This window comes from Pelophylax lessonae (assembly GCF_965119305.1).
Source record: "Pelophylax lessonae genome assembly, chromosome: 2".
NCBI lineage: Eukaryota > Metazoa > Chordata > Amphibia > Anura > Ranidae > Pelophylax > Pelophylax lessonae.
Genome location: NC_138769.1, coordinates 726,135,070 through 726,151,919, shown reverse-complemented (window position 1 = coordinate 726,151,919; position 16,850 = coordinate 726,135,070). Strand labels below are relative to the sequence as shown.

At 46.5% G+C, this 16,850-nt stretch overlaps 1 protein-coding gene across 1 annotated transcript in view; it reads left to right on the top strand.

The window, feature by feature from the left end:
* Positions 1-16,850, top strand: part of PGM2L1 (phosphoglucomutase 2 like 1) — a 145,726-nt gene that overhangs the window by 34,222 nt on the left and 94,654 nt on the right. Inside the window, exon 2 of the mRNA XM_082244365.1 lies at positions 10,807-10,974. Within this exon, the coding sequence (XP_082100491.1) occupies positions 10,807-10,974 (168 nt within the window). The remainder of the gene's footprint in view (positions 1-10,806; positions 10,975-16,850) is intronic.

Here is a 16,850-nt window from a genome sequence, read left to right as displayed (position 1 = left end):
ATTCATTTCAATGGCCCCTGTTTACATATGAGCATTTTGTAGCCTGAAGCAAAATGCCTGAAGCTCAAAAAAGTACATGAGCTTGTTTTTTGGCAGAATACAAGTGTTTTTGTTTAGATGTCAATGTTTGCCTCCAAACACCTGCAAAAAAACGCCTGAAAAACGTCCGAAAAAACGCCTGAAAGCGATAGACTCAGGTGTGAATGGAGCCTAAGGGGGCCACTCACCAGATGACTTTGGGCCATCAGGACCTGTACAGCTTATATGGAACTCCTTCACTTCAGGAGGGACTTGGCTTATATCCAAAATCACCAATTTAGATAACCAAATGCCTCTGGGCCACCCAGGGCCTTACAGCTTTAAATGGATATCCTTAGCATCAGATCAGGCTCAGCATCAGCAGAGGTTTCCCAGAATAAAAAACCAATCGAATAATCTTGCAGTACGTTTTGTTTAAAGGTGGTCGCATAAAATTCATACGCCATAAAACTCACATTTAAGCGTGCCCACAAGCGACACCCACTAGGAATTGCCTGGTTTAATGCAATTCTCGCCATTCGCAAATCCGAAGCAGCGTGGGTTCCACCTGGCCTGGACATGACGAAACCGGAAGTATCACTGCTACAATGGACCTCAATGCATTTTACCGGAAGGCGTCATCAGGAAGTTATTTTCCAATAAGTTTCCATGTTGTTAGTGCTTCCTGTCTGCTGGCGTCTTTTAGCTATAGTTTCATGTACTCTGGGCCAGCCTTTTTCAACCAGGGTGCCTTGAGGTTTTCTTCAGGGATGGCTTTGCAAAATGCCTAAAAAGTGCCCAAAAATTGAACATCTCATTCCAAGAATAGCGGAGAGAACTTTAGTGCTGGTTCACATTTCTGCGATGCGGGAACGCTGCGAATATACAGCGTGTTCCCGCATCGCATCCGCACCCCTGGCAGGTCACACTGCCATATGCGATATGCTGGGGGTGTCAATTAAAAGTTAATGACACCCCCAGATCAGATCGCATATCGCAGTGTGATCTGAAAGTCCGCACAGAATCGGATCGCATTAGTGTGAACCACCAATGCAATCTGATTCTGCTGCGGACCAAAAAAAGGGTCCGGTGCGTGTTTCAGTGCGATTGCAGTGCAAATTCAGCCATACAAACTGTATGGCTAAAATTTGCACCGCACAGAGATCGCATGTAATTTTAGGAGCAGTGCGCTCCGAATTACATGCCATCTCTGTGATCGCACAAATGTGAACTGGCACTTAGTCGGTCTCCTTTTATTTTATGCCAGGAAGGCCATAACGCTTTACCGGAAAAAATGGGCCCCTCTGTAACGAAACCGCAACCCCACAATGTGTTTGTGGGCTTCCGTTAGAATACTGCTTCCTTCAGTCTTAAACATAGATATCAGATATTTTAGCCGCCCCACCATACACAACTAGCCGAGAATAGCTTGTATAATATCTGGAACATTTATTGAACAAACTCACACACCGAATATATACCAAACCAGGTCAGGTGCCTGATTAAATTATCATATGCAGATGAAATTGTATACAGATATATAATTTACATATCTAAGGAACAACCAACACAAACAGTATTCTACTTTCCTACTAGCAACTAATAGATGACAGTGATTTAATTAACTTGAGCTAATTAACTAGCAAACTTGCGGTCATCGAGCTCATGAAAGACAATACACATTATTATAAGTGTAAACACGTCCCCACAGTAGACAATAGGTGAGTTAATCAGCACAATCAACAATATGTGGAAGGCAGGTGGTTGAGCTGATGCCATTAGCATCTGCCATGAGTCTGACTGTGCGGAGCAATCCCCTATTGGCAATAGGCGGCTGGGCCTTTAATATGGATCTTAGGCCAAGAGTCCCAGAGTCTGTGTGTATTGGGGAGATGTGAACATGAATCCAAAGTAACATTACTCCAAGGGTCCCCCCAGCATACGCCCCACAAAGAGCAGTGTTTACTCACAAGCCAGGGCCTAAACTCAGTAGGCAAGAGGCTAGTCTGCAGTCCTCCCAAAAGCCCCTGTCCTTTCTCACACCCTCCATCTATCTCTTATTGGAAGCAACTGATCACTATCCATTTGCCATTCTATAAAGATACTTACGCCAACAGGGGTTGCCCTACTAAGTCTGAATGGGTTTGGTTGGGATAGTTGAAGGAACCTTCTACTGCATAGTTATCTGGGTTACCTTTGATGTTCTCGAGTGTGTGATCACTTAAGTACTTACCTCTGATGAGGTCATCCCTGGAGCCTTCCATTCTTCTTTTTTTTTTTCTAATACTGGACTGAACTTCACATGCTATTTCATGTAACCTTCGTAAGGCTATACTGCAACGTTATAGCTTACGTCACCTAGGATGCTGTATTCCAATTCTGTCTAAGTCTGCCTTACTCCCCTGCGTGGATGACATTTTGTTTATCTCTTTGTATGTTTTTGGTTCTTTTTATTTTTTATTCTTTCCTTTTCATTTTGTTTATCTCTGTGTCTGTTTAAGGCTCCATTCACACTACCGTGGCACGACTTGTGCACGACTTCGGGGGCGACCTGTGAAGTCCCGTGCACCGCGACTTCGGCGCGACTTGCATGGACTTCATATAATGAATGTCTATGCAAGTCGCTCCGAGGACGCCCCGAAGTAGTACAGGACCATTTTTCTAAGTCGGAGCGACTTGTGTCGCTCCTATTAGAACGGGTCCTGTAGCAGTCAATGGACCGCGACTTGTCAGGCTGACAAGTCGCCTGACAAGTTGCGGTAGTGTGAATGGAGCCTTAATGTATTCACACTAAATTGTTGAATAAACAGATTTGCAAAAAAAAAAACAATTGCCCAAAAATTGTATACAGGCCAGCGGGTGGATGTAGGCTGCCCTTTAGTTACACAAAGTCACAGATTTTCATTGCGCACCATCAAAACCTTCTAGCTGTCAGCATCCTAACGACCAATTACCTCATCAGTTGATAAGGAGTCCCCAACAGCATCCTTGTTTGACCCTTCCCTGCCCCTCTCCTTCAGCACTGGGGTAACATTAGCTGATTTATGGAGAAAGACTAAGGGAGAAGAGAAACATTGGAATACTAGTCAGTACCAGTTTGCAAAAGTCTATTTACTAGTCAGTACCAGTTTGCAAAAGTCTATTTGCTTTGGAAGAATAAATCTCCTCTAACGTTGCGTGTCCTACTTAGACTTGTGGATGTTGCTTTGTAAAACTATTTTAGAATGGGGTGCCTTGAGACTGTCCATCATTTTTAAAGGATGCCTCGACTGAAAAAAGGTTGAGTAACACTGATCCTGGGTATTTAGCTCCTCGTTCATGAGGCTTTGGCATTTAGCTGTGCCTTTCTGGACATTCTTCCCTGGGCCCGTAATGTCAGAAAGTACGGCAAAGAGGCACCATCCAGCCAGTTACCTGCCAAACTCTGTGAGAGTCTGAAAGCTGCTTTGGTTGGGTGGCGCACCTAGTGGTATGCACACCCAGAGGAAAGTGCCCGGAACGCAAGCAGTCTGCATTCTGGGCATTCATCCCCGGGCACAGACTGCTCTAAATGAAAGTACCACTGAGTGTACCATCCATATCCCATGGTACCTTGCTGCCTGCATGCAGAAAATCCAGTACTGGCTCCGCCTCCTAAAACTCCTCCTCATCATCACCTATGTAGTTCAGAAGGCAGGCTCTGTGAAATGTGTGACACAGCAGTGCCTACTCACAGGCCATAGCCAATACGTGTCACAGAATTCTAGGAAGTACGTGTATTTTTCGCTCCATAAGACGCACCTGACCATAAGACGCACCTAGGTTTTAGAGGAGGAAAACAAGAAAAAAATATATTCTGAACCAAATATGTATATTCCTGTATATGGCTCCTCCTGTCACAGGAGGAGTGCATCTGATATCACTCCGCCTGTGAGCCAGAACTATACAGGAAGTAGCGACTCCGTTCTAGACTGACAGCTGAGCTGTGAGTGGGGACAACGCACCGCGGGGAGACTCGGGGACACTGCAGAAAGCCTCTGGGATACTGCCTGGTACCCAACATGTAGGGATTTACTCAGTATTCGCTCCATAAGACGCACATATATTTTCCCCCATTTTTTTGGGGGGAAAAAGTGCGTCTTATGGAGCTAAAAATACGGTAAGTTGCCAAACATCTAGATCATTCAGAATAATAGGAGTAGGATAAATAATTGAAATACAATGTGGAAATAAATGTACATTTCGACCATAGCTACCCTTTAAAGCGGCGCTTCGCCCAAACGGGGAAGCTCTGCTCGTATGCCTCCAACACCCTCTGCTGCCACATTTGGCACCTTTTTGGGGGGAAGGGGCGAAGGGTTTTGACAAGTGCCCGCTCCCACTTCTGGCTGAGTTTGCCGTGGCAAAGTGAACCGGAAGTTGGGCCCCCCCTTCTTCCCCCTGCAGCCGGCCCATTCACAAAGCGCAGGGCGATTCGCGCATGTGCAGTGGGAAACCGGCTGTGTTTCCCTTAGCCAAGGTGGAGACGCCAGCACCTGAGAGCCGATACAAGAATCGGCTCGGGTGAGAACACCACTGGATGCCTGGAAAGGTAAGTTCCCTAATGGTAGAAGTCGGTAGCTACAGTATTTTCATTTTTTGGAGGGGGGCCAGATCTCCTGGTTAACCACTTCCCACCTTCATATGATGTACTGGACTTGAAGTTGGAGATATCTGCTGCTGGCTTACCAACAGAGCTGGCTGTGGACCAGATGGTCCTTGGCCATCTCTATGGTCCTGGGAGGCTGGAAGTGACTAAATGATGTCACTTCCTGCTCTGGCAGGTGTAAACACTGCATTTTTTTCTGGCAAGCAGAGATCAGATTAGAGACCTGCTCTCTAGCTCACTCATCACCTCCTCCAATGCTCGCCTCCAGGACTTTTCCAGAGCCTCTCCAATCCTATGGAACTCCTTACCCTTATCTGTCCGATTATCCCCCACTCTATTAGCTTTTAGGCGATCTCTGAAAACCCTCCTTTTCAGAGAAGCCTATCCTACCAACCCCTAACAAATGTACCTCCTTTTTCTCCATCAACCCATCCCCCACGGTTATTGCCTTTTGTTTCACTTGACCCTCCCTTCTAGATTGTAAGCTCTAATGAGCAGGGCCCTCTAGTTCCTCCTGTTTTGAACTGTATTGTAACTGTATTGTCTTCCTTCACATTGTAAAGCGCTGCGCAAACTGTTGGCGCTATATAAATCATGAATAATAATAATAATAATCAGTGTTTTTTTTCCTCTCAAGCTTTTCAGGGTAGAGGAGAGATATGGGGTCTTATAGATCCCAGATGTCTCCATAAAGAGGACCTGTCATGCCTTTATTTATTTATTTATTTATTTTTTTAATCAAATGGGATGTTTACACTTGTAAAGTGTTAGCGCTTCACTGATAGAAATAAGTGCTAAGGCCCCATGCACACGGGACGTTTTTAACGCTGCTGTAAGCAGCGTCAGGCGTTTTCTTTTTGCAGCCTAAAAACGCCCCTCCATGTTATTCTATGGCCTCATGCACACTCAGACGTTTTTGAGCTGTAAGTGGCTTAGGCGTTTTTAGGCTGCAACAAGAACCCACCACCTGCGCGTTCTGAGGACCAGCGTTACAGCGTTAAAAACGCCTGACGCTGCTAACAGCTGAATAACTTTGCTATAACGTTGCTTAACGTGCGTTAAGCCACGTTATACGTTTTTTTTTCTTCCATTCAAAATCAATGGTTCCCTATGGGAGCCTATTGATTTGAATGGAGATCGCACCGCAACACCGCAAGTCGGATCCGACTTGCGGGGTGACTTGCGCTGTGGGAATCTTGAGGGGGAACTCCACGCCAAAATGTGAAAAAAACGGCGTGGGGTCCCCCCCCAAGGTTCCAAACCAGGCCCTTTGGGTCTGTTATGGAATTTGAGGGTAGCCCCATGCCGAAAAAACGGCGTGGGGTCCCCCCCAAAATCCATACCAGACCCTTATCCGAGCATGCAGCCCGGCAGGCCAGGAAAGGGGAGGGGACGAGCGAGCGGCCCCACCCCCCCTGGACCACACCAGGCCACATGCCCTCAACATGGGGGGGTGTTGGTGCTTTGGGGCAGGGGGAGCTCTGCACCCCCCACCTCAAAGCACCTTGCCCCCATGTTGATGAGGACAAGGGCCTCATCCCCACAACCCTGGCCGGTGGTTGTGGGGGTCTGCGGGCAGGGGGCTCATCGGAATCTGGAAGCACCCTTTAACAAGGGGGCCCCCCAGATCCCGGACCCCCTCCCTATGTGAATGGGTATGGGGTACACTGTACCCCTACCCATTCACCCCATAAAAGGCAGTGTATGGAAATAACGACAAGAGACGTTTTGGAAAGTTTATTAAAAATCTTCATCCGACTCTTCTTGTCTTCTCCTCTCAGGGGTCTTCTGCTCTTTTGCTGTCCTCCCTTCTTGTCTTCTCCTCTCCGGGGTCTTCTGCTCTTTTGCTGTCCCCCTCTTCTTGTGTTCTTCTCTCCGGGGTCTTCTGCTGTCCTCCCTTCTTTTCTTCTCCTCTCCGGTCTTCTGCTCTTTTGCTGTCGGCTGTCGGCTGTCTTCTTCCTCCGGTCCTCCTCCTCCGACGTCTCCGCTGATTATGCCTATCTCCGGTCTCTTCAGCTTATTATATAGCCATTAGGGGCGTGGCCCCGATGACGTCATCGGGAGGCCCCGCCCCCTCGTGTCACAGATGACGTCATCTGTGACATGAGGGGGCGGGGCCTCCCGATGACGTCATTGGGGCCACGCCCCTAATGGCTATATAATAAGCTGAAGAGACCGGAGATAGGCATAATCAGCGGAGACGTCGGAGGAGGAGGACCGGAGGAAGAAGACAGCCGACAGCCGACAGCAAAAGAGCAGAAGACCGGAGAGGAGAAGAAAAGAAGGGAGGACAGCAGAAGACCCCGGAGAGAAGAACACAAGAAGAGGGGGACAGCAAAAGAGCAGAAGACCCCGGAGAGGAGAAGACAAGAAGGGCGGACAGCAAAAGAGCAGAAGACCCCGGAGAAGACCCCTGAGAGGAGAAGACAAGAAGAGTCGGATGAAGATTTTTAATAAACTTTCCAAAACGTCTCTTGTCGTTATTTCCATACACTGCCTTTTATGGGGTGAATGGGTAGGGGTACAGTGTACCCCATACCCATTCACATAAGGAGGGGGTCCGGGATCTGGGGGGCCCCCTTGTTAAAGGGTGCTTCCAGATTCCGATGAGCCCCCTGCCCGCAGACCCCCACAACCACCGGCCAGGGTTGTGGGGATGAGGCCCTTGTCCTCATCAACATGGGGGCAAGGTGCTTTGAGGTGGGGGGTGCAGAGCTCCCCCTGCCCCAAAGCACCAACACCCCCCCATGTTGAGGGCATGTGGCCTGGTGTGGTCCAGGGGGGGTGGGGCCGCTCGCTCGTCCCCTCCCCTTTCCTGGCCTGCCGGGCTGCATGCTCGGATAAGGGTCTGGTATGGATTTTGGGGGGGACCCCACGCCGTTTTTTCGGCATGGGGCTACCCTCAAATTCCATAACAGACCCGAAGGGCCTGGTTTGGAACCTTGGGGGGGGAACCCCACGCCGTTTTTTTCACATTTTGGCGTGGAGTTCCCCCTCAAGATTCCCACAGCGCAAGTCACCCCGCAAGTCGGATCCGACTTGCGGTGTTGCGGTGCGATCTCCATTCAAATCAATAGGCTCCCATAGGGAACCATTGATTTTGAATGGAAGAAAAAAAAACGCTGCTAAAAGCAACGTGGCAAAACGTGCAATAACGCCAATGGAAAAAGCTACTGAAAGCACGTTTTTACAGCTGCTTTTTCCGGCGTCAGAGCTAACTTTGACGTACGTTTTTTCTAACGCCCCGTGTGCATGGGGCCTAATAAAAAAAAAAAAAATACAGCGACTGTGTAATAAAATAAAAATCAAATTAAATAATTTTTCTTTTAAATTGACCCCTGCCCCCCGTGCTTGCACGCAGAAGCAAATGCATATGTAGGTCACACCCGCATATGTACTAGTGCTGGATCTCTTCTGTAATTTTGAAACTGGTAACCCCTTAAAAAAAAAAAAAGCATTCCAGGAGCATGCGCAATTTTAAAGCGTGACATGTTGGGTATCAGTTTACTTGGCGTAACCTCATCTTTTATATTTTAACGAAAAATTGGCTTATTTTTTTTTGTGTCGTTTTTAGTGCATTAAAATTCAAAGCAGAATAAAAGTGTGTTTAAAAAATAAATAAATAAATAATAATCTTGATGAAAAGATCCTTCTCCATCTTTTGAATACAATGGACTAGGTCCGGTACAGGGTGGTGTCGTGTCATTAACTACTTCCCTATCGGGCCAATTCTGGCCTTTCTCCCCTACATGTAAAAATTATCTTTTTTTTGCTGGAAAACCGAATCCCCAAACATTAGATAGATAGATAGATAGATAGATAGATAGATAGAAAACCGAATCCCCAAACATTAGATAGATAGATAGATAGATAGATAGATAGATAGATAGAAAACCGAATCCCCAAACATTAGATATCTATCTATCTATCTATCTATCTATCTATCTATCTATCTAATGTTTGGGGATTCGGTTTTCTATCTATCTATCTATCTATCTATCTATCTATCTATCTATCTATCGTTTGGGGATTCGGTTTTCCAGCAAAAAAAAAGATAATTTTTACATGTAGGGGAGAAATGCCAGAATTGGCCCGATAGAGAAGTAGTTAATGACACGACACCACCCTGTACCTGACCTAGTCCATTGTATTCAAAAGATGGACAAGGATCAAGATTATTTTTTTTTTTTTTTTTTTTTTTGTTCTCCAGACCATATAGTTGGCCACATGATTTAAATTTAAAAATTCTTTAGCTTTAACAAGAACTGTATATGGAATTCCTTGAATATACAATATTTAGAGATCTAAGCAGTTTTGTAATTATCAGCAATGAATTGTATCTGAATTCTTCTTTTATAGAATTCAAGGCCCAATATTGTAATACTGTATTCTGGTAAGTGTATGCAGCTAAACTGTAGGCGCATTAAAAAAATGTCCGACCAGGGTGACAACGCTGCAGTGGTTCCACTGCGGAATGTACAGCGTTGTCACTGTATAACAGGAAGTGGAAGAATAACAGGTAATCAAACTGTCACCCCAGGGATCTGAAAAAACAAACCAACCAGAAACTGTTGTGTTAACCGCTTGCCGACCAGTGAGGTGCCTGCACGTCGCTAGACTTCAAGTGGTTATACTGGGATGATGCATGCAGCTGGAGGCATCATCCCAATACCGTTTTTTAGAGCCAACGGTCAAGTCCAGTGTCATTATTACCGCAATAACCGATCTGTCTGCCGAAATGTCGCAGTCCCGCAAAAAATCGCAGATCGCCGCCATTACTAGTAAAAAAAAAAAAAATCAAAATTACATAAATCTTTCCTATAGTTAGTAGACGCGCTAACTTTTGCACAAACCAATCAAAATACGCTTATTGCGGGGTTTTTTTTTTACCAAAAATAGTTAGCAGAAAACAAATTGGCCTAAAATGTTAAATTTTTTTTTTTTTTTTTTGGGAATGTCATATAGCAGAATGTGAAAAAAAAAAAAAAATATATATATATATATATATATATATATATATATATATATATATATATATATATATATATATATATATATATATATATATATATATATATATATATATATATAATATATATATAATTTTTTTTTTTTTTTTTTTTTTTTTTTTTTTTTTCAGAATTGTTGCTCTTTTGTTTATAGCACAGAAAATCAAAGCAGATGTGATCAAATACCTCTAAAAGAAAGCTCTATTTTTGGAGAAAAAAAAAGGACTTCAATGTTATTTGGGTACAGCGTTGCATGACCGCACAATTGTCCGTTAAAGTAACGCAATGCTGAATCACAAAATATGCCCTGGTCATTAAGGGGGCAAATCCTTCCTAAGTGGTTAAATATCTCTGTGTAGATATAAGACTGAAGGGAAGGTCGGAGGTCAGGTGTATTTGTATTCTTGCAGTGATATGGGGGATTGTAGCTGTTTCTTAGAAAAGGAAAGGATCAGACAGATGCAGGTCAGAGGTTATTGGGATTGGATGTTCCATTTCCTCTCTCAGGTCATAGGTCATCCGACACACGGCTCTCACTCTGTGTACAGAGGTGACTAATCCTCATGTCAGCTGATCACACAGAGAGAACGCTTACTTATGTCAGTCCATGAGTGCTGGATAATCAGAGACCTGTCGCAGGGATCCTCAAACTACGGCCAAGTAGCTGTTGAGGAACTACACTTCCTATGAGGCATTGCAAAACTCTGACATTCACAGACATGACTAAGCATGATGGGAATTGTAGTTCCTGAGCAACTGGAGGGCCATAGTTTGGGAATCCCTGGTCTATAGTATTGCTAAGAGCTCCCAGCAGATCCTTTTCTCCTCCAATGTCTTTCTCTGGAAATCCTTCAATAATCCGCTACAGCCAACCAGCATTCAGCTCTTCCCATAAACCTCTGATATCTGTGTTACAGGGAAATCCACTTCAATAGCGGCCACTTTTACCCCCTTCCTGCCCAGGCCAATTTTCAGTGCTCTCACACTTTGACAATTGTGCAGTCACACAACGCTGTACCCAAACAAAACCTTTTATCATTTTTTTCCCACACGAATAGAATTATCTTATTAAATTTTGCTAAATAAATAAGACAAAAAAGAGAGGAAAAAAAAAGTTTATATATATAAATATATTTCTTTTTTTTGTTACAGAACCCTAAAACCAGAGCGCAGATTGACGGCCTCCTGCAGGATGGGAAGAACAAGGAGCTGCGGGAGCGGCTGTGCAGCCGGATGTCCTTTGGCACCGCCGGCTTACGTGCCGCCATGGGGGCCGGCTTCTCCAGGATCAATGACCTGACCATCATACAGACCACACAGGTAAGAGGCAGCAGACTGTATTTTCTGGTTATTAGTGACTCAGATCTGTAAGGGCCCTTTTACACAGGCTGTCCAATCAGGTCCGCCTGTCAGTTTTTTAGGTGGACCTGATCAGACCCTCCAGTCTCCTCTATGGAGCAGGGAATTTTAGTGGACACATGTCCACTGATACCTGCCGCCATCTGATCTGATCCTGTCCGCCAAAAACAGACGGGTGGTGGTCCTATTTTCCATCCGTCTGGCAGATCAGATCAGATGGAAATGGACCGGTGGTCTGTTTCCATCTGATTTCACCATAGAAGACAGCGGGCTGTGTCCGTGTCTACTCTGCACAGCAGGCCGGACACAGACCTGTCATCCACCTGCTTAACGAGGATCAGCGGAGAGATCCCCTGCTGAGCAAGGGGAATCCGTCATACTGAGGCACCCGTGTGAAAGGGGCCTAAATAATTCCTTTCGGTTCTGGTGTATATCTCACATTTGTAGGGCTTAGTGTCTATAAAATATATGCAAATTAGAGAGAGAGAGGTGTGATCCTCATATCAAAGTCTGCAAATGTTAACGTAATTGTAAAGGCTCCGTTTTTTTTATTATTTAGAAATAACAAACCTGTTATGTTTACCTGCTCTGTGCTGTGTACAGAGCAGCCCTGGTCCCTCACTGGTGCTCCTGGCTCCTCCCTCCCTGCTGAATGCTCACTATACCAACCCGTTTTCTATGGGACACTCAGGCATGCTCACTCCCAAGCTGGGTCTATAAGACACACGGAGCGTTGCTCAGCCTCGTTCCCCACTCCCTCCTAACTGGCTGTGTGGCCAATGGCTCCCACTGCTGTGTCTGAGCCTTTTTATTGCGTTTACTAACTAAGGAAAAGATTTCTGTCGTTTTTGGTGTTTTTTAACGAGTAATGGCGGCGATCTGCGATTTTTTTTTTTTTTTTTTTGCGACATTGCGGCGGACAGATTGGACCCTTGACTGACATTTTTGACACTTTTGGGGTTACCAGTGACATTACTGCAGTAATCAGTGCTATACATAGGCACTGTTACTGTAAAAATGACACTGGCAGGGAAGGGGTTAATTTTATTGGAGAGGGAGGGGTTAATGTATGCCTGGTGTTTACTAACGTGTGTGGGGGGAGGGGACTAAGTGACACAGGGACAGATCGCAGGTTCAGCTATGCTGTAAGTTTCTCACTTACAAAAAAAATGAAGGGTCTATCATTTTTATCATATGTATACTTTAACCACTTGCCGACTGCTTACAGTAATCCTACTGCGGCAGTGCGGCTCCCCTAGGTCTACGTTGCTGGACTCCTAGTGATCTTGGCAGTGCTTAGACACAGCGGGAGCCTGGCCGGAGGAGGAGAGGTGGCGATTGCCGCCTCTCTTCCACGATCGTTGGTGAAAGTGTGAGAAGACCCGTCTGCTTATGTAAACAAAGCAGGCGGATCTTCTCTGTGACAGACAGGAGGGGGTCACAGGAACCTGCGATCTCTGTCTGTGCCACAGAACCCCCCACCCCCCCACATGTCAGTAAGCACGAGGCTCACATTTAACCCCTCGATCACCCATAGGGTTAACCCCTTCCCTGCCAGTGTCATTATTGCAATAACAGTGCATATTTTTAGCACTGATTACTGCAGTAATGTCACTGGTCCCCCCAAAAGTGTCAAAAATGTCAGTTAGGGGTCCAATCTGTCTGCCACAATGTCGCAGTCCCACTAAAAATCGCAGATCGCCGCCATTACTAGTAAAAAACAAAAAAACAATAGAAATGAGAAATCTTTCCCGTAGTTAGTAAACGCGATAACTTTTGCACAAACCATTCAAAATGCGCTTATTGCGATTTTTTTTTTTATTTATTTTTTTACCATGGGTCCAAGCTGGATCAATGTAAATATGTAAAGATATACCATGCCTTGAATTCTGCTTTAAATGCTGGTGACAGCGAACATGAAACCATAAACAGTGCTGATGAAGGAGCTTACACTCTAATATCTCTACAAAAGGCTCGCACTCCAAGGGCCATGTCAGATGTAAATGGATCCTGTCAAAAACTCAGCAGTGACGGGATCACTAAGCGGTCACCTTTTCCAGTGGTGTTGCTGCACCCCCTGGGCTGACCCGTGAAATATCACTCCTTTACTAGCAAGCTTTCCAAGACAGCAAAGGATCCATTCCATTAAGACAAGCATGTCAGACTGGTGCTTTCTTTTCTTTCAGTAGCCACAAAGGATATGAATTAATTTTGCATGCTCAATATAATTTTACAAACCCAGTTAGTGCCTTGTAAAAGTGGCAGTGGTATGATCACTGTGCTGTACAAAGCTGTGGGAGGCATCCTACAGGCTCCACCCACTACAGGCTGCCTGCAGAAAAGGACCGGAGGGGGCGGAGACCAGACCAGTCATTCTGCACATGGAGAGAAAGCAGCAGTGACCGGTCTGTATTACAGGGTATTTGCTAAAAATGGAATTGCCCGGCCACACTTTAGATTAAAGCGGAAGTTCCACCCAAAAGTGGAACTTCCGCTTTAAATAGTCCTAACCCCCTGGGGGGGGGGGGGGGAGCGGGTACCTAGTTTTTGACAGGTACAAGCTCCCACTTCCGCTTGGAGCGCCGCGGCGCCCTGAGCGGAAGTTCTCCTCTCTCCTTCCCTCCCTGCAATCTGGGACACGTCAGAGGTCCCAGAAGATTGCCGGCCAATCACGACGCATAGCGCAACTCGCGCATGCGCAGTGCGTACCCAACTGTGAAGCCGCAAACTGTCACAGCCGGTTGCCCACATCAGTGATGCCGGCGGAGCAGAGAGGGAGAAGACGGCGCATCGCTGGACCATGGGACAGGTGAGTGGGCGGTTAGGCTGGAACTCCGCTTTAAGTCAGGGGGAAGGGCAAAAGGAAAAAAAGTGCTTTGTGTTAAAAGGCACTTATCCTTTATAGCAGGGATATGCAAATTGTGGCCCTTCCAGATGTTGCAGAACTACAAGTCCCATGAGGCATAGCAAGACTGACAGCCACAAGTGTGACACCCAGAGGCAGAGGCATGATGGGACTTGTAGTTTTGCAACAGCTGGAGGGCCACAGTTTGCATTTCTCTATCGTTCATTGACGGACGCAGTTCGCTCTGATTCATATCAGTAGGGCACTCCGGACGTGGGCCTGTTGGCATCGCATCTACAGGATAGTGTGGAGGTCGTGGCCCGCTCCCGGGACCCTCTGGCAGGTGCAATGGTGGCCCCATGGGTTCTGTCATGGGCAAGAACATTTGCTAGGTTCAACATGTTCGATGCTGAGATGTTTGTCGTGGTCACCTGTGCAAGGCTGACGCCGGCATGGTCGTGCGAGAGTGCTTGCGGATGGGCCGAGGTCAGTGTAAGCTGCTGTCTGCCTTTCCTCCTCTCCAGTTGCTGCCAAGAATCCTTCGCAGGATTGAGGCGACAGGGATTTCGGTCATTCTTGTGGCTCCGGACTGGCCTCGCCGAACTTCGTACGCCGACTTGGTCAGACTTGCCGCTGACGCTCCTTGGAGGCTTCCTCTAAGGGAGAGTTTCTTCTCTCCAGGGCCGATCTCCCGTCCGGCTTTACGGTCGATGGCTTGCCAGCTTGGCTGTTGTAAGCCAGGTGTCAAAGGACAGGGGGCTGTCTGCTTCGGTGATTCCCACCCTGTGTAAAGCGGGGGCAGCGTCTTCTATGATGATTTTTTTTTCATCATATGAGAAAGTCGCGTATTGCGTGGTGTGAGTCTTCTTGGGCTCCCCCTCGCTCTTGCTCAGTGGCCGGGTCTCGGCTTCCTTCAACGGGGGGGGTTGATCAAAAGTTGGCCTGAGTACTGTCAAGGGTCAGGTTTCGGCTTTAATCATTTTTATTCCACATTCCGTTGGCTGTCCTTTCCCTGGTGTGTAACTTTTTCCAGGGGGTGCGACACTTGGTTCTTTCGGTGCGACCTCCGTCACCAACTGGGGACCTTGGTTGGTGCAGTTGGTTCTTCCAGACCCTCCTTTGCGAGTATCCAGGGTATCCCCTGCTTACCTTATTGCAGAAGGTGGTCTTGGTTGCTGTCACTCTGCACGCGGGGTGTCGGCCCTGACGACACTGTCCTGTCATTCTCCCTATCTGTTCGTTCACGGGGCTTCGTCTGGATCCATCCTTCCCTCCGAAGGTGGTTTCTAGTGTTCACTTGCCCATCTTTTGTCCTGAGCCCCTGTAGAGGCAATACCAACAGGCCCACGTCCGGAGTGCCCTACTGATATGAATCAGAGCGAACTGCGTCCGTCAATGAACTTAGAAGAAAAGGATTTTACGGTAAGTCAAAAATCCAGTTTTCTCTGCTTTAGAGTGTATCTAAACCGGAGAGCAGAGGCTGGTTCCCTCGTCTCACCCCGGGGTGTTGTGTTTTGTGCTCTGTAGTAGGTTAGGCTCTCTCTGACATCTCTCCTCCAGCGAGGAATTTGTTTACATTCCATAAATTGTAGAATGGTGACATGAGCAGAACCCGCCTGCCGCGTGCAGCCTTCATGTAGCGGAGCTGAGCACAGCGTGACCCCAGCATGTTTGGGTTGTGTCATTACAAGTCCTGTGTGTGGGAGAATTGTGCGCTGGGAACCGGTTACTGGTGGCTCACGCAAACTTTTATTGAAGCTTCTCACAGCACATAAAAACCAGTAAAAGACTGCAATATGTATATAGAAGTTTAAAGAGGGTCGGTCATTGCATTTTTAAAGGACAGATTTCTGCGTTACTCAATCACATTAAAAATTTGAAGAATAAAATTATTCCTTCTTACCATAAATTAAAAAAAAAATGCTTACCCTTGAGCTTTATTTTTTTTTTAAACCCGTTTCCAGGGGAATAATAAACCCCTGCCACCCCCTCTAACCCATCCTGCACTTTGGTCCTTCTTACCTTGTGAAACAAGATATTCTCACCTAAGTCCCCCGTCCAGGTCTCCGCCATCACCCCTTCCAGGTGCTAATCCAGTGCTGCAGATGTGCCTGTGTCAGACGGTTCCTGACAGTCCCCTCGTGGTGACATCACTGCTTACAGACTCCTCTTCTGGATCCTGAGAGGACCCTAAAGCCCCGTACACACGTACCGATGGTCGGCTTACAAATGTTCCTCTTTTCTCCCCGGGATGTCGGTGTCTGCTGAAAAGTGCAAAGACAGCACAAGGACAGCACAAGAATTTTGTCCGCCGACTGCAGAAGTGATGTCATGTAATGGTTAACTTTCCCTGTGTTTTCTATTTTCTGAGCATGCCCAGTCTTGCAAATCTGCGGTCTGTCGGCCGAATTGTGTACTGACAGGCGAACAATCGTCCGTTCTGGTGTCGGCATACAAATATTTTCATGTTTGCAAGAAAGACTTTTGTCCGCGGATTGTGCGCAGACCTGTCGGAGGCACCATACTAACACGCGTACAATCGGCAGATCCTTCGTCCACCGACGTTTGTATGCCGACGATCGGTACGTGTGTACGGGCCTTAACACTGGACAACCAATAGGAAGTGTTCATCTCCAGCAAGCAGTGATGAAGAAGGACTCTGCCTATTGTAACAGAGGAACAGGTGTGTTTACATTCCTGTGTATGTGGGGATGGGGTAGGCCCTAAATATTTTCTTTTCCAGGGTGGGGGGGGGGTTCTTAATGCTTAGGTACAGCTTTTTGACACTTTTTTTTTTTTACTTATGTGGGGACACAAAGTCCCCTATGTAATATAAACTCTTTATAACAGATTATCTTAAATGAGACAACAGAGGTCTTTTAGACCCCCTGCTGTCTCACCTTCCTTCCTTTGAAGCTAATGGAGCAAAGATCACGTTCCATTAGCTTTTTCCCTGGCTGTAGCAACCAGGAAAAGTGACACCAGAAGCAGG